The sequence below is a fragment of the Eleginops maclovinus genome, chromosome 16 (assembly GCF_036324505.1).
Source record: "Eleginops maclovinus isolate JMC-PN-2008 ecotype Puerto Natales chromosome 16, JC_Emac_rtc_rv5, whole genome shotgun sequence".
In the NCBI taxonomy this organism is placed as follows: Eukaryota; Metazoa; Chordata; class Actinopteri; order Perciformes; family Eleginopidae; genus Eleginops; species Eleginops maclovinus.
The window spans coordinates 11191157-11211027 of NC_086364.1; the positions used below are offsets into that span (position 1 = coordinate 11191157).

General features: G+C 41.4%; 2 protein-coding genes across 2 annotated transcripts; one reads left to right on the forward strand and one right to left on the reverse strand.

The window, feature by feature from the left end:
* Window positions 1-202: 202 nt before the first annotated feature.
* LOC134877746 (TBC1 domain family member 10A-like) lies at window positions 203-11987 on the forward strand. Its single transcript, XM_063903369.1, has 11 exons — window positions 203-374; window positions 577-668; window positions 1575-2606; window positions 3585-3684; window positions 3913-4020; window positions 4694-4800; window positions 5374-5488; window positions 7012-7077; window positions 7158-7347; window positions 7600-7754; window positions 8311-11987. The coding sequence occupies exons 3-11, from the start codon at window positions 1594-1596 to the stop codon at window positions 9220-9222; spliced, it is 2766 nt and encodes a 921-aa protein (XP_063759439.1). The 5' UTR covers window positions 203-374; window positions 577-668; window positions 1575-1593; the 3' UTR covers window positions 9223-11987.
* Window positions 11988-12329: 342 nt separating this feature from the next.
* On the reverse strand, window positions 12330-16650 carry mylpfa (myosin light chain, phosphorylatable, fast skeletal muscle a). The gene is made up of 7 exons (XM_063903370.1): window positions 16440-16650; window positions 15610-15708; window positions 14431-14506; window positions 14250-14354; window positions 13891-13969; window positions 13744-13792; window positions 12330-13195 (listed from the first exon to the last, which is right to left on the reverse strand). The coding sequence occupies exons 1-7, from the start codon at window positions 16440-16442 to the stop codon at window positions 13094-13096; spliced, it is 513 nt and encodes a 170-aa protein (XP_063759440.1). The 5' UTR covers window positions 16443-16650; the 3' UTR covers window positions 12330-13093.
* Between the last annotated feature and the right edge of the window lie 3221 nt (window positions 16651-19871).

Genomic DNA, 19871 nt, shown 5'->3' on the forward strand with positions numbered 1-19871 from the left:
TCTAGAGTAAATTCACAAGTTACCCTGCAGTATACATAGTCATTCAAAAAAGTATCTGTTGTTAAGTAAAGTGCTGAATCAGTGCGATAAGTCACTTACTAAACTGTGTAGAATGCATAATGCATTGAAGTGCAATAAAGCGTCTTTCTGCTGTGAAGGGAGGCTCCGTGCGTGCGTGTGCCCGACGACATTGACGAGAACACGCACGTAGCTGTCAGTAGGAAATGCAGGCTGGTGTTAGATGTAGCCGTGCCGCTGTGCTTGGATACATTTAACAAATAAATTCCGTTTTGTTTCAGAATGAACACTATAAATTAGAATGATTATTTGAAAAAGGAAAGAATGGTCGCAAAAAGAGCGCCTGTCTAACCGAGGTAACCGAAACACTCAGCTTGCAATTTATGCTAACTGAAACACTATCAGCGCTAATGCTAATGGTTAAATTATGCTAAGCCAAGCTAGCTGCTAATTTAGCCAGCTAGCTTGCCGATTGCAGGACGTTTGCTCGTCCAGGTCCTCGCCCCGTGCCGTGGCTCCTGCCCCTTTGGTTAATCGTGTTTTCATTTTACGGAGCAGGTTGCAGGACTGGAGCTGTGGCGGGGGGAACTTACGGATAGGAACCCCCTGGCTATCCAGGTGGACGGATCACAGTGACACGCCGGTGCTGGGTGAGTTAAATAGCGGAGCTGAAGTTGACCAGGGCAGCGGGGTGGACAAGGCCGTGGACGCTGTTCGGCCAGGGCCTGGCAGGGAGAGAGGGAGGGTGTTGACTATTAGCTATTAGTAAACCATTGCTCCTGTGTGCCGAATCGGGAAGTTGAGTCGCTCCGAGGGAGGCCTCTAGAGAGGATATGACAACAAATTAGCTGCTAGCATGAAACAGATATAGTGTCTGGAACTACAGACAGCAACCTGCTTCATCAGCAGAATAGCGGATAACTATGGTTGTTGGAATGCTTTGTTGACAACGTTAGTTAAATGCCAGTGCAATGTTAAACCGTTATATCTACAGTAATGGTTGTCTGTCGCTCTTCACTGACTATATCAAAGTGCTAAACCGGGGTTATATGTTCTCTCTTTATAAAAGTTTCTTATCTATGCTATGCTATCATTTGAATGCCTGATAGTTTGTGCTGTGTAGCAAAAGATTAAATGCGAATTAAATACCACATGCGAAGTTACACGTACAAAGTTAAAGCTGAATGTGGATTTAAAGTTGTGTATGTTTGAGTCTCCCCAAAAAATCCGTAGTTTTAAACTCAAGTTCTGTAGCTGCTTCTCCAATCCAATGTTCTGATTCAAATGTCAGAAGAGGAACTTGGTGCTTATACATTAGAAAAAATGGCATTTCTTAATGTCATCTTTTGTGCCAAACTTTGACCTTAAATGTTGCCACATTCATGCATTGTTGCTGAGAAGATTTGCATCTCTGTCCACTTTAAAAAACAATATATTTATATATGATCCAAGCTGATTATATTGTATTTAACTAATGGCAAGAATTATGATGTAACTGACAGTTGTTATTTGGCAAAAAGAAATGCTAAGCTCCATCTTTCTTTTCATTTGTAAAGGAGAGATCAGAGCAGAACCATGGCCGAACTCTCCACACTATCCCCATCACCCCTCACGTTGGGTGATCCTCATGTAGCTCCATCCATGCCTCCATCTTCATCAGCGCAACCGGCTATCAACAACCCTGTTCCAGAGTCTGCCACGGAGAAGCCCTCACCAAAGTCTTCCCTCTACACTGACAAAGTTTTGACTGGAAACACTCCTGCAGCACAGTCAGGGGGCTTACCCTTGACCACCCACCCACCTTTGAGTCCTACCAAACTCACTGCTGACACCCCCCTCTCCTTATTAGTACATGAGGCTTCTCCAGAGAGAGAAGAAACACCAGGGAAAGATGCAGAGACTGTAGCTGATGTGATGAAGCAGGAGACATGTGACCCACCAGCTGCAGAACTCTTGAATATTGAAACAGAGACCCTGGCACCGTTGAGTGAGCCATCAGCTCCAAGTGAAGTGCCACAGGCATCACCCTCCCCTGATCTTAATCCTGGTCCTAATCTCTACCCCAATGTGCATGTCACCCACAATCCAAGCCCTGTCATGGATGATGGGCAATTTACAGCGAGCCAACCCCAGATCCCTGCAGCTTCCAATTCCACGCCTGCTTCTGCAGCATCCATCGACAGCACAGCAGCCCAAGAGGAGACACCTCAGCCCCTTCAACATGAAGAAAACCCTCAAAGTCAGCCTCCTCCTCCTCCTCCTCTCTCTCCAAAGCCTGAAACTCCCAGGGAAGCGACTAAAGCAGAACTGCCAACCACCCCCACCGGAGCCGAACACCCCAGCCCTACTGTCCCACTAATACAAGAGCCAGTTTCTCCCTTGCCCCTCCCCAACCCCAAACCCCGGCCGGCCCCTGACACCCTCAGCTACCTGGAGTCAGCCAGCTTGATGTCGGGGACATTGGAGTCTCTATCTGGACTGGGAGAGGATGGCAGCTCTGTGGGCTCAGACTCCGAGGTCAACGGCATGTCTGTCAGACGCACTGACAAATATGGCTTCCTAGGCGGGAATCAGTACAGTGATAGCGGGTAAGCATTAAACTCCTGGCTATATGCACAGTATTGATCACGGAAAGGTCAGAGATATTTAGAAATGAAAGAAGCATATTTAGTAGGGCTGTTTGAAGGACGGGAACGAGACGCTTTTCTTCTTTTACGTTTATCAATTACATTAATTAATGTGAGTTTATTCCATCAATAAATCAAGTAAACTTATAAGAAATCAAATAGAGAAATCAACATTTTAATTGCACACAATAATGTTGTCTGTAAAAACTACACCATTCAGTGCATTGAAGTACCAACATTTTCTCAGATGCAGAACCATAAAATAAAAAAAGCAAAATGTCACATCTTATGGGCTTCAACTGTGGTGATGTCTTCGAATTCAGGGTTGATACTAATGAATAAAAAAAGGAACTAATAGTCAAGAATTATAGAGTATAAATCCTGCCTATCTTCCTTTGAATCTGTCACTTTGCCTTCCCCAAACATCTTATGAACTGTCCTCCATCTGCCCCAAAGAGACTTCCTCTCTTCTCTGCCTCTTTCCTGTCTTCATTGCCTTCTCTGCTGCTGTAAAATTGTCCGTCCTTTATCTCTCTTTGGTCTGACTCAGATAATGCTGAGAGCGTTTCAGTGACTCAATATGTACTGACTGTGTGTCTCTCTGGTGTCGCCTCTCACGCCCATCTGCTCTCTTCCTCTTTTCTGTCCGATTTGCTTCTACTTTTCTCACAAGCTAATTGCTCTTCCGCTGCTGAATAATTGAAAATATATTGATTCCCTGTGAGCAGTGGCAGTGCATTCTGTACGATGTAGAGGATCTTCTATATCTGAGCAATTTAGCTGAATGTTGTACAAATGTATGTAAAAAAGAGATAGTGGTGTTTTATTTGTGTCATTAGATCAAAGTTCATGTTTCAGAGTGAAATATTTAGGAGTGTGACTGGAAATGTCCTAGTTCTGTCAATAATGAGGTCATTTCTTTATTCCCCACAACTTCAGTGAAAAGGATGTTCGAGTTGAAGTTGCCAGACAGAGGGAGGTAAAATGGCTGGATATGTTTCACCACTGGGACAAATGGGTGAAACATCGCTTCCAGAAGGTAGGCATGTCCGCTTTGTAGAGCTGTAAGGAAATGCTTGAAAGCCTTGTTCGTAGCGGAGACATTTAAATAATACATCAGTATTGAAATGATGTGCACCCAGTCTTTTTATTTTTTTGAGTTCTGTTGAAACAAAAAGAACAGGCTGTGTTTCTATACATAATTGGTTTGGTTATACTTCACATAATGCCTGAGCTGATGCACAGTGTGTCTTTGTGTGTGTTAAAGGTGAAGCTGCGCTGCAGGAAGGGGATTCCCTCTTCTCTCAGATCCAAAGCCTGGCAGCTTCTGTCCAACAGCCAAGAGCTCCTAGACGCCAACCCTGGGAAATTCGAGGTATGACTGTGGCTGTTGTGGTCATTTTAACTTTTACATTTAACTCAGAGGATAAAAGACCAAATGAGATGAGATTCATGATTGCAATATTCTTGGTGTGTTCCAAATCTTTGTCTGACTTTCCAATTCAGACTTTTCCTTGATTATAGAACTGCCATTGAAAGCATACACACACATTTTTGCAACTGTTTCTCTCAAATCCACTCTCTTCATTTTTGAGCATCTCTTTTTTTAAGAAGTTATTTTCATCCTGGTTTAGAAGATAAATGAATAGAGTCTTTTGATTGAGTAACTGTCTCAAAGCGGGGAGCTGAGTCGGCCAATTTGAGCTTCGGGGGTGCTAAAGGGGCGCAGGCGCAAACCTAGTGAACTGTAAGCCTCTTATCAGGGACGGTAATCCTGCCTGCCCTGGCCTTGGTCCACGTTGGTTGGTGTGTGTGGTGGGGGGGGGGTCCCCAGCAGTCTCTTGAATACAGAACTATGGGGGCTATGTACCCTTATGGGTCGTGACTTTGGGTCGTGATTTATTGCAGAGGGAAAAGTGGGTCCCGAGGCTTGACCAGTTGAGAACCACTGGTCTAAACCACTCGGATTGGTAATCTGAAAACTGACTCCATGAGTAGAGGAGATTGTTTTTGTAATCTTTTTTTTCTCTAATGTTTTTTAATTGCAGGAGCTGGAGAGAGAGCCAGGAGAAGCTAAATGGCTGGACATTATAGAGAAGGATCTCCACAGACAGTTTCCCTTCCACGAGATGTTTGCTGCTCGTGGGGGCCACGGGTAAAAACAACATACAGTCTGTTTTACATCCCAGTAAACACACATGATTGACAAAGTAAAACGTACACTACACGTCCTACTAAGGTGTACCTTTTTAGAAATCACGATCAACTCAAAATGCGCAGATCCGATTGGGAACTCCATGTAACGCCCGTGGTTGCCTATAAAGTTTTTTCATTATAGTAATCAGAGTTTTATTTGTAAAGGACCATTCAAAACACAGGTTTTAAAGTGCTTTGGATAAAAACAAAACACATTTTAAACAGAGAGCTATATAAGGCATTAAAAACGGCGTCAGTCTAATTGTAAGTCTGGCCCTCTGTATTTAAGAGAATACCTTTTCATAACCTGATCAATTATCAAATGAATTTATTTTCCTGAATGATCTGTGCTCTCAGGAAGGATCCATCAATCAGACAAACAAACGCATTTTTATACATTCCAGGAATGGCTTTTTATCTGTATTTGCACATTGTGGGTACATCTTTTGACATCCTTTATATCTCCAAATGAGGCCCCTACAGCATTTAGGTAGATTTGGCCACTGGATAACTTCGTGTTTTGTTTCTGCAGGCAGCAGGATCTGTACCGGATCCTGAAGGCGTACACCATCTACCGACCCGACGAGGGTTACTGCCAGGCTCAGGCTCCAGTGGCTGCAGTGCTGCTCATGCATATGCCTGCTGAGGTAAGGGGCTGCACAGTATCCTTAGGTGGGAGAAGGGTCCAGTGAATGTGTTGCCGTGCACACTAATATTCCACTCATATTTTGTGCATGTAAACATAGTCAGGTTCGGTTCTGAACAGTCAGATTACTTAGCTGAAAGAGAAACCAGGACACATTTGAACACACACTTGAAGCCCAATCAAAGCTACATTTAAAAGGAGCACCAGACTCTCAATAGTGAGGAGCAAAGCAAGCTTAAATGAATAGATCTAAAATGCTGATGAAGCAAGTAGCTGTCCTTGCTGGGAACAATGCTGTTATGGCAACAGGACTAACACCGTAATTTGCTTAAAGGTCTTCTTTGTTTTTTCTTTGGATTACATCATGGTAGATTTTTTGTGTAAATGTAAACTCCTTCTGTTTTCCTCACTGGATACATTAGAAAAAGAGAAGCCTTGTGAGAAAGCGAAACAAAGAACTACTTAAAAATTGCCACAGACAGCAGGCTGGTCACACTGCTAAAACTTCACTAAACAGACTTTAAAACATGGACAAGGTGTACTGCATACGACATCAAGCGTACCATATGGACAGGACTCGAGTTACAGATGCTTGGCCCACCGTTTTACATCAAGATGACCGGACAGTCGATATTCTGACCGTCATTCAGTCCCATATACAAACAGGGTATAAGCCGATGGGTGTCAGTGTGAGGGGCTTTTGTTCTGATCTAGTGATACTCGACTAGCAGTGTGTTATTTTAACTTTAATGCCTAGTAGCAGCAAACACAGTGTGACTACCTACTGATGTGTCAGCACACTTTCTACTGAACAGAAAGATGGAAACGCTCTATATATAATTGTTGTGCCAGTATCGTGGCCAGAGGCAGGGGTTATTTTCCGATTGGATCCCCTATTCCTGTGAATATTATATCTTAGTAACTTAGAGGGGATTTTTAAAATAATTACACAAACATCCACAAGACTCAAAGATTAACTGCAACATAGAGGTCAAAGGTCGAGGGCACTGTGACAAAACATGTCTCAAAAATTAAAATTGTTATTATGACAAAATCTAACACACAGGTGACTTTAGTAAATAAAGTCACCTGTGATAAAGTGACTGTATTTTATACCCAGAAGGTTAGCCACACCGTTCCACCTGATATAGAGCTTCAGGTCATTGCACCATGTGATTCAAGCTCTCTGTCGGTCGTCTGTACTCCTCTGGAGAAAATAGTTGTTAATGTAAATATAGTGATAACTTTATTTCTTACAAATAAATAAACTGCTACTTTTGTTCCGTGGTGTACTGATCTGCTATTTTTTTATTGTTTTACTTTATGTTATTAATAACGTGTGCATACTAAGTCTTTTTTTACTTTGTTATTCTGCTCACTTTATCTGCACTACCTGTGATAATGTACATTTCCCCGTTGCGTCACAAATAAAGGATTCTGATTCTGAACTTCCACCCCCCCCCCCTACCTATTTATGAATAACTTTAAAGTCTTATCCTCTTTCTCTCTTGTTTCTGTTCACAGCAAGCTTTTTGGTGCCTCGTCCAGATATGTGAGAAGTACCTCCCTGGCTACTACAGCGCTGGACTGGTGAGTGAATGAACGGAACTCTGTCAGCCCTTCCTGTCGGTTCTCTCAGCTTTACTGACTTATCATCTCTGTGTTTTTAGGAAGCGATTCAGCTGGATGGGGAGATCTTCTTCTCCCTGTTAAGGCGTACGTGTCCGATGGCGTACCGTCATCTGAAGAAGTTCAAGATCGACCCGATTCTCTACATGACTGAGTGGTTCATGTGCATCTTCTCTCGCACCCTACCCTGGGCCAGTGTACTGCGTGTATGGGACATGTTCTTCTGTGAAGGTACCATTCATATCCATACTGATCGTAGGCTAGAGCTTGTGCTACTTCCTGTCTTAGTATACATTGTTACATTAGGGTAATGGAATCAAATGAACATTGATTACAACACCGCTGTCAAGCTGCAAACGCTTTTAAGAGTGCATTTGTTTTTTATGTTAAATGTGTAAAATCCCTGCTTGTGTAACTCGGCTTCTTTTACTGCATTTTTGCTCTGTAGTTTGACTGAAACCTGACATGAATCTCTGTTCGTAGGGGTGAAGATAGTGTTCCGTGTGGGCTTGGTTCTACTGAAACAGATGCTGGGCTCTGTGGATAAACTTCGAGAACTACAGGGCATGTATGAAACTATGGAGCGTCTCAGAAACATCTCGCCTGATGCTATCAGAGAGGACATATTGGTACAGGAGGTGAGTCTCTTCCTCTTCAGACTATGAAGAGAAACAAAATCTGCTTCTGTTTTTTTACTCGGCAACACGAGTTATGAGTCACTGTGTCCTGTAGTACCCAGCCAAGCATTTATAGCTTCCCCTGTCTGTCTCATCGTGGGTTTTAATAGCTTTGAATTTTCAATTTGTTTTTATTTTACTTTAATTCTGACTTGAATTTGCAGGTGGTCACTAGTTTTAGTTTAGTTTCCACTTTTTAGGAATGTTACATTTTAGTTTTTGTGTATTTAGTTTGTTTTTGTTAGAGACGGCTGTAAGGCCTCAGTATGTAGCTATATTTACATGTATACATAATAACATCTATATTTGTTCAACTGTAGAAATAGCCCTTACGTTAAATGTTTAATGTACACTCTTATTTTAAGTTTTAAACCAGGCAATATTGTTCAAAGTTTTTTTAAGATTATACTTTATTTACTTTTAGGTTACTCACAGGATTTTCACTGCTTACTTTGGTTTTAGTTTCAGATTTAGTTCACGTAGTAACCTTGGTCTCTTTCTTGTCTGTTTTTACCAGATTATAATTCTCCCGGTGACGGAGTCCCTCATCGAGAGGGAGTGCAACATCCAGGTGAGGAAGTGGAGGGAGTCCAGGGGGGAGCTGACACACCAGACTGCCCGCCGCATCCACGGTACGAGGGCCCTCTATGAGCACAAACGCCGCGCCGCCTCCATTAGCTCGGGCGGCAGCTTCTCTTTCTTGGGGAGCCAGATCCCTCCCCCAGGACCCCTCAGGGCCTCGTCCAGCCTCCTCTCGCTCCCTGGCTTCCGCAGGTCCAAGGCACCTTTCCACTCCCAAACCAAGAAGGGCTCCTTCTCGGGACCGTCAGGAGTGGAATCTCGACCTGTAGTAACATCAAGCCCGGAACGAAGCCCCAGCCACAAACCACCAATTCCTCCAGGGGCAGGTCAAAGGGCAGCGGCACCCCAAGTTCGGAGCCCCTTAGTCAGGGGTGCAGATGGCTCATCACAGGGCCCTGCTCAGGCCCCAGAAGACCCCTCAGCACATGACCAGCCTCCTGCTTCAGCCCCAACACAAAGCACAGCCCCACCGCCCACCACTCTGTCCCCCTCCCCGAGGGTTGTCTCTGAGCAGATAACTCCGACTCTCCCCTCTCCCACTGCTAACAACTCCACTCTGCCGCCAATCCAAGACTCAAAGAAGGACGCGGCGACAGCGACTGATGCCTCGACTGGAGAGGAAGAGCTGAAGAAGAAGAAGAAGAGCAAAGAAGACAAGAAGAAGGAAAAGGAAGACGAGAAGAAAAAACTGAAGGACAAGAAGGAAAAGGAAAAAGCTGACAAAGAGAAGTTGAGGAAGGAGAAAGAGAGGCTAGAAAAAGAGAAGAAGAAAGGGGGGAAGAAAAAAGACAAAGGGGGAGGAGAAGCTGAGGACAAAAACGGAGCCGCAGCGAGGGATTCGGCCTAGTTTCCGCCCCGTCATTCTTGGAAAATGAAAAGGGACGCTAAACAAATAAACAGGTCAGATGAACAAAAGACCCCCGGAAACAGAAAGAGTGATTAATACAAAAAAAATGGGATAGCTTCCTGTGCAGCGCATCATTTCAAAGACTAAACGTAGTCCCAGGACTATGGCGGGGAAAACTGGATCATGGTTTTAATAGCACCTCAGGGGGTTTAGCCCCTCGCTCAACGCTTTCTTTTTCACCAAGTTTTAGTAAGATGGGAAACGTTTCCTGTTTCAACTGGAGCATGGACTGAAGTTCAGTCTTTTAGTTTTTATTCTGTTTGTCGTTTTTGTTATTTTAATCAGATAGGTAGCAGTGGTTAGATGAACATTGACTCCATGGATTGTTGAACTGAAGGTTTGCAGAAGTAGTTTTGGTGCCATAGCGTATGTAAATATAAAGTCTACCTACCGTACATAGGACCCTGTTAGCACTCTACATGCCCCCTCATGCCTCACCTGTACACAGGTTATCTGGATGCCTGTGAGTGAAAAAAAAAGAAAACCATTCGTCACAAACCGGCACTGAAGGCAGAAATGCTAGTGGTGTTGTTGAGGATGTATTTATTGTCTTGTTAAATGTTGTGAGTGAGTGTGTGTGCCTTAGTAGTGTAGTGAAATGTGTTACTGTTCTGTGTTCGGCCTCCCGGTTTTCAGTCTCCCTCCGGCTGCTTCTTTTCTCTGAAGACCACTCATTCCTGATTGGTCCTCCCCGAATTCTTCTTACAGTAGAAGGAGTAAATGGAGAGAACGTAAGAGGCAGAAATTAAGAGTACAACCATACACCGTGACGTGGTGTTTTTTAGTGATTTGTGTGTGTTTTGTTTCTGACAAAAGCACGCACAGGGAGCATTTCATTTTTATTATTTTAAGTTACATGTTGTGTCCTAGGTTGTTTTCTACAAGAAGCCGGCGCAACTTTTATTGATAAACAGGTTGCGTGACAACATGCAATGCCCAGCAGCGACCCTGCACCAGTCCTGCAGAGTAAATGTCCCTCAACATTAGTATTATCTGCTTTTGACGAACATAATCCTACATATTTCATTTAGCCAAATTTCAGCATGGGTGAGAACTCGAGTTCAATAACCCGTTAGAATGTGATTTCATGTTTCTTAAAGAATGAAGGATGATTTTTGCACTTGTGATTTTGTCACAAAGTACCACTGAAGTCGACCACTCCGTTAGTGCAGTGCGGTAGAGACCTGCGATATAGGAAGCCACTGGACTGGAGGTGCCAGGTGTGCCAATGTAGCATGAACCTCTGACCTTTGACCTTCGGGCTCTTATGTATTTATGTACAAAGTGGTTAATTTAATCAAATAGTATATTATGAATTATTATTATTATTATTTTTGATCTGACTATTTTTCTATGTGAGTAAGAGACACCTGGTTGACTGGAACGATGGCCGACTACACTTCTATTTGCAGGAAAGCATTTAAGTGTTTATTTTTTTTAAATTTCTTTCCCTTTTTTTGCACGCTAAGTCCTCTGCTTTTATACAACAAAGTCGATGCATGTCTTTGCGATTATTTAAGTTTACTGTCACTGTTGGTTCGGTCAACTGTAGGTTCACAAGTCTCCTGTTTACTGAAGTGCAGTATTAAAAAGACTTGAGTGGAAAAATGACAGAACAGACGGTGAGGGGAGTTATTCAGGCAGATTATTTGGGAGATGAAGGTCTTAAATGTACTGTATAATTGACTAAGATTTATGAGCTTGGAATAGTTCTTTAATTGGAGATCTTAAGTATGTTTTTCTCACCAAATTGTGTTGTAACATTCATGATAACTTATGGACTAACTCCCTAACCTATTTACACTCAGTGTTCTGTACTGTAACATATTTATGCATACATTAAACTGCACTGAACCCTATCAGTATACGGTGAATAGTGTCAGGTAGTTAGTGTAAAACCATTTGATGGCAAAAAACATTGATGCTCTCTAACTGTACTGTTTTTGTAGTTAAGGATTAGAGGGACTTTCGTGTATTTGTAGCCAACATGTCCTGCATATTCATTGTTTGTCACTTATTTAGGTCTTCACGTGGCTGTCATTGAAATATATGATTAGAACACACTCTCCCTCTTATATTTTGATGCCAGTGCACAGATTAGCGTAGTGTTAGTGAGGATAGCCTGAACACATCTATGCAAACCATGCTCCATCATGACCTTGGTGTGGTGGCAGCAGCACTGACTTCACTCTCAGATTGGTGCCATGGGGAAACATGAATTTTGTCTCAGTAGGTATATTTCTGAGCACACTTTCATGCTCATGGATTTCAATGTTTTCTGAGCAATATGTCATCGCAGCTCATGTCTTTATGAAAATGACATTTTGCCCAGTTTCAGAGGGCTCGAGATGCCGTGATGATCAAATGAATGATCACGCTAACTTGTGGAAATCAGGACGACAGAAGAAATACATTTCTATCCGATCCTTTCTGCATGGATCCTGAAATCGTCAACCTTGATGTAGTTAATTGGGAATGACGTCCCAAACTGATGAAGATATTTTTAAAAAAGCGTTTCAGCTGTTTGTTTCCCCCCATGCCCTTCTGTCTTTTGTGTTTTTAAGTTTACATTGTCACTCTCTGTGGCGAAAGTGAAATAAAATCATAGCTAAATGAATTCATTCCTTCAGATCTACAACTGATGTATTTAATTGATGATGATAATGACATTTGTGATGAGTAATAAACCATAATATATTAAATCATCAAGGTGTCTTTTGTCTTTCTTGTGGTTTCAAATACGAAGGATCCATTTGCATATATGATTTTGGTGATGATGAATTAGTAACAGTTGTGATAAAGCTATAAAGCTTAGTCATATACTCGGTTGCATTACTTTGGCTAGATTTGTATATATATAGCATTTATTTTTAGCCAGTGACCATCAATGGACACTGCTATGAAAGTGGGTTGGTATTGGTTATTTGCTATCAGCACAAATGGACATGGTGTTGATCTGTTGGGATTAGATTGAACTTTCTGCTTCTATTTATACATGCAGATGTAAAGCTGCTCAACAAGATCACATTTACTGAACAGACACACTATTGTACAAAAGAATAGAGATTTTATTCACAGTTTGTCCCTTTTATTCATTACAGAGGAAAGGCTAGGAAGAGTTCAGCTTATGGGGAAAAAAGGGGATTTCATAGTTGCAGGAAGTAGCGGAGGTAAAGAAATCGAAGACGTTAATGTTTTCTTTCGACCCTTTCCGTCCCCTACATCAGTCTTATATTTTTATATATTTTTTGTTTTTTTCCCCCACGTTTCAAGGAAAACGAGTTGACGTCACTTTAAGGACGCAACTTTTCCCCCTTCCTGACCTGCACATGTTCTCCCTCTTCTCACCTTTTCCACCCCAGAGGACATCTTCAAAATTTGGAATGAGGTCCCCATATTTTGTGAGTGCCTTATCCCAGTAGTAAAGCTGTGTTCTTCACAGATACTGCAGGAGGGATAGGGACACATGTTATTAACACAAACACCTCGGAGGCAGAAGTGACAGGGCAGACAGAGATGTGGAGGTGAGAAGACAGAAGATGGTTGCAAGGAAAGATTTTTGAGAAAAGCTTGTGGATGGAAATGATGTTAAAGGATAATCTTTTATTGGAAATCACCCCTGCTCCCATAAGCAGACACAGAGACACCCCATGTGCATCGGCACTCTCATGTGTCAGTACGACAAGTCTTTGGTTTGATCATGAGCAGCAGAGCACATGGGTTAACACAAAGGGATAGTGAGGAGGAAGAGGAGGAAAGGGAGGCAGAATAGCATAGGGATTGCTGTATTTTTGGGCTTCTAACTTTCTCTTTACTCCTCCTTCTCCTCTCCATGTGTGATGACATAGCAGATGTTCTTGTAGTCTACGTTGCCAGCAACATCTGGGGGGAAGGCGGACCACATGTTCTTAATCTGAGGGAGGAAATGAGTGTCGGAAAGTCAGCATGGCAGAGGAGGGAATATTTTACTGACATTTTGACATGTGTATGGTCAACTTTTCCCCTCGCTTTTAAACAGAAGAAGAAATAAAATAATCACTCACAAGGAATCATACTTAAAACTGGTAGCTGAGGTAAAACTTTAGCAATCCGACAACTAATGATCTTTTGTACAAATATTATACTACAATTTATACAAACACAAGTCACGGGCAGTGTAGTTTAATTATATTTGAGAGAAGATAGAAGTCTCCATTGCGCATGTACACAACATTTGAGAACTTGTCATAGGAAATGGGGTCGAAGACCTAACATAATCTCTATGGAATAAGGAGGGATGGGGGCTCTCAGAAAAGGAGAGAAATACATAATATAAAGAAAAGTAATAAGGACACTTTCACTGTCAAAATACTATCAGGATTTTGTATAGTCAAATATGATCATAAAGGCAGTTGACCATGAAATGTGTTCCCTAATTGGATCCTATGTGTTATTCCTGTTTCAACAGGTTAGTGATTTTACCTCATCCTTGGAGAACCTGTCGCACTGGGTGGTCAGGAGCTCCTCAAGGCTGGAATGGGAGAAACAGATTTTGGGAGTCAAAATTTGAATTGATCCTATTTGGACATGCATGGTGACATTGAAATTATAAAAATAAAAAATGCTCACAATTCCTTCTTAATGCTTCCAGTACCCTCGGGGTCCAGCACCTTGAAGGCAGTAAGAATAACGTCCTCAGGGTCAGCACCTAGAGAGAGAGGCTTAGTTAACCTTTGCAAAGACTGACAGCCATGGACAAAGTATTCAAAACTTCAGGTAAAAGTAGCAATACTACAAAATAGAAATATACGCCTTTATCAGTGAAACTCTTTCAAAAGTATAAATCTATAAGTATCAAAGTAAAAATACTTCTTGTACAGAACAGCCCCAAAGTCTCATATTTTTTCTTATTGGATTATCATTAATGTATGGCAAAACAAATCACCCAGCAATGTGGGAGAGACAGTTGATTAAAATTAGACACCCACCCTTCAGCTTCTCTCCGAACATGGTGAGGAAGACGGTGAAGTTGATGGGGCCGCTGGCCTCCTTGATCATGGCGTCCAGCTCCTCATTTTTGGTGTTCAGCTGGCCTGAAAAGCCCCCAAACATTCCGTTAAGTACAAGATGCCAAAGTCACCCATGATATACACAGACACCAGTACTCACCCATTGAGGCCAGAACGTCCCTCAAGTCATCTTTGCTGATGATACCGTCTCTGTTCTGGTCAATGATTGTGAAAGCCTAAAAAAGAAACAAGCAGATTTGTTTTGTACCTGATGGAAGCAGTTGTGACAGTTGGACTGCGCTGATGGACAGTCGGAGACCATTTAGGGAAGCCTCTGTCATCACCTTAAAGTGGCAACTGGTGAGTGTCTTTACAAATGTTGTGAGAGGATATTGTGCAAGAAAAAGGCTGCACCCGAAAAAGTCAGAAGTGACTGTAGTTGCCTTCCGAGGGGGGTGAAGAGGGGCTGTTAAATTAGGAAAGTATCATTAGGGAACAGCTGTCTGATCTCCTCACCCCAGGCAACCTACGTCCATGAAACCTAAGATAATCGCCTTAACTTGAACTCACCCCCTACACACACACACACACACAAACACACACACAAAACACATCTCCCCCGGCTGCTATCTTTCCATCTATGCGACGTGTTAAGATCACCCTAATCATCAGTCATACATTCCAAGCAGCCCATATCCCTTATCAGAGGAGGCATGGTTCCTCTACTCACAGCACATATGCTTTGACCACACATTAAAAATACTAGCACCATCATTATCCCATCTCAGGGCACACATCCTAAATAAAATCCCATCTCCCTGACCTTCCTGAATTTCAACACACACCCTTCACGCCTCACACTACCCCCTTTTTCTTTCTCTGCTCAGCAAATCAGGTTCAAAAGTAATGATGGAATTGAGTATATGAGCTTTTTCCTTTCTCGCCTCACATTGTCTGTTTGGCACTACAATGTGTGTAATGAGATCCAGTTGTTCTGCCTGGCCTCAGCCTTAAGGCGGTGGATCAAAGGTGAACAAAGTTTAGAGAGCTTCAGATGGCGACAGAAATTTCCGAGCTCCCCCTAATGACATTCTCAAGCTGATTAAATTGTCCAGGGGGATGAGGGGGAGCTCGCAAAATAGCAACTGCTGTGAAAACGGATACAAGAGCTGCCCAACCCAACTGTATACATTGTACTGTATTTTGGTAAGCGACTCTAACAAACGTAACCTTAAATTCAGAATCCGAGACTCTAAACATCTAACTATCAATGAATCATACAGTAGAATAAAGGGGCTCCTATATGGAGAGTATTGCTATGTGGCCGGACAAACCTTACCTCTTTGTACTCCTGAATCTGGCTCTGCTCAAACATGGAGAACACATTGGAGGAGCCGCTGTCTCCTGCTGCCTGCCTCCTCTTTGCCTTCTTTGGTGCCTGGAGGACAAACACATCAGTCGAAATCAGTCAGTACAGTCAGTTATATTTTTGCTCAAACTCACAGTAATGCACCAGTGTTTTACAATCAGAGGTCAACAACATTTTTTGCTTATGACCCCTTAGCATTAAGGGATACCTGCAGATATCTACCAAAAAGAGTGTCTTTCTCCAATGAACTTCTTTCATTTTTATTTTAAAATATGAATAATTGTATGATACCCAAAAGGGTAAAACTACTAAGAACAATGATTAGAAAAAAGGCAGAAATTAGTTTTGTCCAAACATTATTTTCCTTCTTTCATGTCCACATCACTGACCCTCAGACTGAGGTTCTTAACCATAAAGAGGTCTTAACCCTAAATGTTGTTGGTACTGCTGTAGCAGCAGGCACAAGTTAATGTGCAGTCCTCAGGTTAGTTAGTTTAATCAGAAAACCAATATGAAATTTGATTGTATGCATGATGCAAAACTAGAATTAAACGACACATCAGAACCCATACATCCTTAAGCTGCATCACCAAGTGCTGGAACTATCCAAAAATCCACAAAATTGTCCAAAATGCCTTCATCTAATAAAGTTGCTGGTAATGCTCCCATCTTTTGTATTATTTTAAACTCCTACCAAAAAAAAGCATCAAAATCATAGTTAATCCATATGGTTGGTTTTGATCTCCCTGTAGATATTTCCACCAGTGGAGTGCAGAGATGTGGGGAAACCTGGTACTCACCATCTTTAGACGGTGTGAGTGGAGGTTTGGCTGATGAAGAAGGAGAAGGTTTTGGGAAGCCGCATCATACAGACTTCCCCGGGGGGCTTATATACCCCTCCGCTGGCCAATCTAACTTTAGCCACAGCCTCAAGTTTGGATGGGGAAAAAAGAGAGAGAGAGGGATGGAGGGAGAGTGAGGATGGTCAGGGATGAACTGATGGCAAAAGTGATCGAGACAGAATGGCGGTGGGGTGTATCACCTTACAGGAGATCAGAAATAGACCCAGGAGTCTTGGAATTAAGTAAACCTGATATGTGAGGGACCATGTTGCAGGTTTGCAGTCCCACGTGGACTAATAAGGACATTCGGGACATAGATGCTTGTTTGACCACTGGACACTGTCTCCCCACCCTCTCTCTGTCCACCTCCATCTGCCTGCAGAGAGGCGCACCAGCCAATCACTGACTTTATTTTTGGTTTGTGATGTCCACTGCTATATTACATAGTAGGATTTAACCGATGCAGCTTCTACTATGTGCAAAGCTCCACTTTCTAATTTTAATTATGCTAATATCCAATTTGGGATTTTTCCATCCAAGGTGATGGGGAGGGGCCCTGTAGTAACATCAAGTATGTACTATTAAAGGATCTCTCTCTCACTCATGTCTAAAATATCATCTCATCAAAATATCTTTTCACACAACAAACATAAGAATATATCCTGTTTGTATTTGAAAAACTGCACAAGGCAATATTAAACAAAAAATGAACTGTTGTAAGATATAAAATAATTACATACTTTTAGATATGCATGCCCACACTGAATTTAATCCATGTATAGGTTTGTATTACATACTCTACAGATGCAATCATGCTTACCAGGCTTCAGTTCACTAAGGACATATCTTTATGTATTTGCATTGCTTTTTCAAATGTACTTGTCTATCTTGATGAATTTGTAGTATTGAGATGGTTTGGTGATCTAATAAATTACAAGAAAGTATAACAAAATTGAAAATGATTAACATTTTAGTTGAATACTCAAACTACGTAAAATGAATCTGTACAATCGGCAAAATTCATATCCACTTCACCTTTTAAGGTTAGATTATAAGTAATGATTAAAAATAAGAACTAAATGTATTCAACATACAATACTTTTTATCGTCATCATTTTCTTTGACATCATTGACATTAACATAATTGTTTTTTGTGATAAACACAATATACCATGGACAAGGACTGTTGAGATCCAAACACTGTCAGATAGTAAAACATTTTATTGAATCATAATTAAATAGTTTATTCTGAAATCTAATGGAATACAAAGATATAAAGAAACCAAAATGGAGATTACATACGTTTACTATGAGCAAAAGCGGTTTGAATGTTGCAGCATCTTATTTGATTGATTGATCATTGACTGTTTTGAGGTTATTCTTTTGTAAATGTTCTCATATATTTTGTATTATCTATGTGTGTTCAAACACTTCTTCGAAGCCCTGCTTTTATTGAGAGTGTCTTTGCATGATTTTCTTTTAAATGTTTTCTTTAATTTTCTCTATGATTCATTTTCTTTGCACCTGTATGCCATGGTGTGGTTTTCTGTCAACGACTTTGTTTGTCTGGTATTAAAGAACGAAAAATAAATTAAATAAGAAATATATTTAATTTTTACCATACTTTAATAGTTTTCTCCTTTGGACGGGATGAGTTTTTGCTGTCAGCATTAAATGAACAACACCATGCCAGCCAATTAAAGGCACCTTTTTCCCCTGGCTGCGGTCCGGGTTCTCATCACTATGAAGGTGTGTGTTTGGTGATTGGCCTCAGTCATGATCGTCTTCCCACCTGTTAGCCCCCCTGGCCCCCCCTCTTGTGTGTACCCACCATTACTCCCCCCTAAATATACAGGGATTACTTGGCAGGGTGATGGCAGCAGACATTCCCAGAATAGCAGAAAAGGGACAGCTGAGGGCGATCAGAATAGCTAAATAAACTTGACAGTCTGCCAATACGCGGGGCCCAATAACAAACAGCTTTCTGTTCATTCGTTTTTTCCAAGGTTTAATATCCAAATTTTCCTCAGAGATAATCTCTTTTTATTTGATTAACAACTGTTCTAATCTTCTCTGATGGAGAAATGTATTCCCCCCCTCTGTCTCAGCTCTTTGGTCATTATTGCATTTGTTTCCACTGATGGTCTATCATGACTCGGTTTTTTACTGGTTTCCACGCCTGCAGTAATAAGGATCAGACAGGCATTTATTTATCCAGACATCCAGAGCCCGACTCTAGCTGTCAGACTCCCACTTGACCTTTGACCCAAGGTTCACTAGATTATCATCACCTTGTTGCAGGAATGAGTTATAGCACAGCCCATGTTCTGACTGTTTTGAACAAGAGGTGTAGGTTAATACTTTATAATATAATTTATATGTTTACACATTGACATTTAATATGAATCAAGATGCTCTTCATTCTTAAATTCCCCTTATGACTTTTATATTGAAATTAAGGTGGAATGAGTATGGAAGCAGTAAATTAAAGGGGTCCCCTAACACTGTAAATTAAGTAAATTATGGCAGTATGTTCAGCTATTTACATATTTATGTTCAGATATTTGTGCATTGAGTCAAGTGAAGATTATTACATTTAAAAGCATGTTGAAGAGTCAGTGCTAGGCCTTTCCATGAAGACAAGTGTACTTGCATTCTTGTTTTTAACTCACACTATTTAATTTCAAGTTAGAAATGAAATATTGTTATTGATTATATTTTTCAAATGTCTCATAACTATGAAAAATGTTAATAGGTAAAACGAAGAGAAAGGATAATTCTCCTTTTATAAATGAATTGCAATACAATTCGGCCCACTAGTTTCTATATGCTATAATCACAGATATCATTGGAAATAATCTCATATATTTCAAAGACATAAAAAACGATATGGTCTGACCTAGCACTGTTTGTGTACGACGCTCCGGTGAGGAAGTGTTTCTATACAGATGTGAGTACATTTGTGGGGTTTGCTGCTGTAACGTGACACGTGTCACCACGCTCCTCTGAAGCCATCTATCACTTTTTAGGCGATTGGTATGTCTGTCTGTAGATTGAGGAATGTAGGGAAGCTCCTAGCTTGACCTATGGAGAAAGACGACCTCAAGGAACCTCGGTGACATGCCACATGTCAGAGTTGTATGATATATTTGCTGGTCTTTGGGAACCTCGCTTGCGCTGTCTTGTCATTTGACCCCATATAGGATTGTGCAACATGCATCACAATAAAGTTCATTTAAAGTGTTGGGTAAGGAGAGATGACGGCATTTTCTTTTTGTGTCTGTTGGCACTACACTCATTTAAAGCTTATAAAAAGTACACGTTTGTCTCTCAAGCAGTTGGTTTGTGTCATTATTAATCCAGTGGATTTAATGGAAATGACAGTCAGAT

Excerpts from the sequence above, each read along its gene's own strand:
- mylpfa (XM_063903370.1), bottom strand. Across the intron at positions 13,970-14,249 it reads GTTCGGAGAGAAGCTGAAGG|GTGCTGACCCTGAGGACGTT; the intron begins GTGGGTGTCTAA and ends CTCTCTCTCTAG. Across the intron at positions 13,196-13,743 it reads ACAGGTTCTCCAAGGATGAG|ATTAAGAACATGTGGTCCGC; the intron begins GTAAAATCACTA and ends TTCCTCCCTCAG.
- LOC134877746 (XM_063903369.1), top strand. The coding sequence starts at position 1,594 with ATGGCCGAACTCTCCACACTATCCCCATCACCCCTCACGTTGGGTGAT. Across the intron at positions 4,801-5,373 it reads GCTGCTCGTGGGGGCCACGG|GCAGCAGGATCTGTACCGGA; the intron begins GTAAAAACAACA and ends TTGTTTCTGCAG. Across the intron at positions 5,489-7,011 it reads TCATGCATATGCCTGCTGAG|CAAGCTTTTTGGTGCCTCGT; the intron begins GTAAGGGGCTGC and ends TTCTGTTCACAG.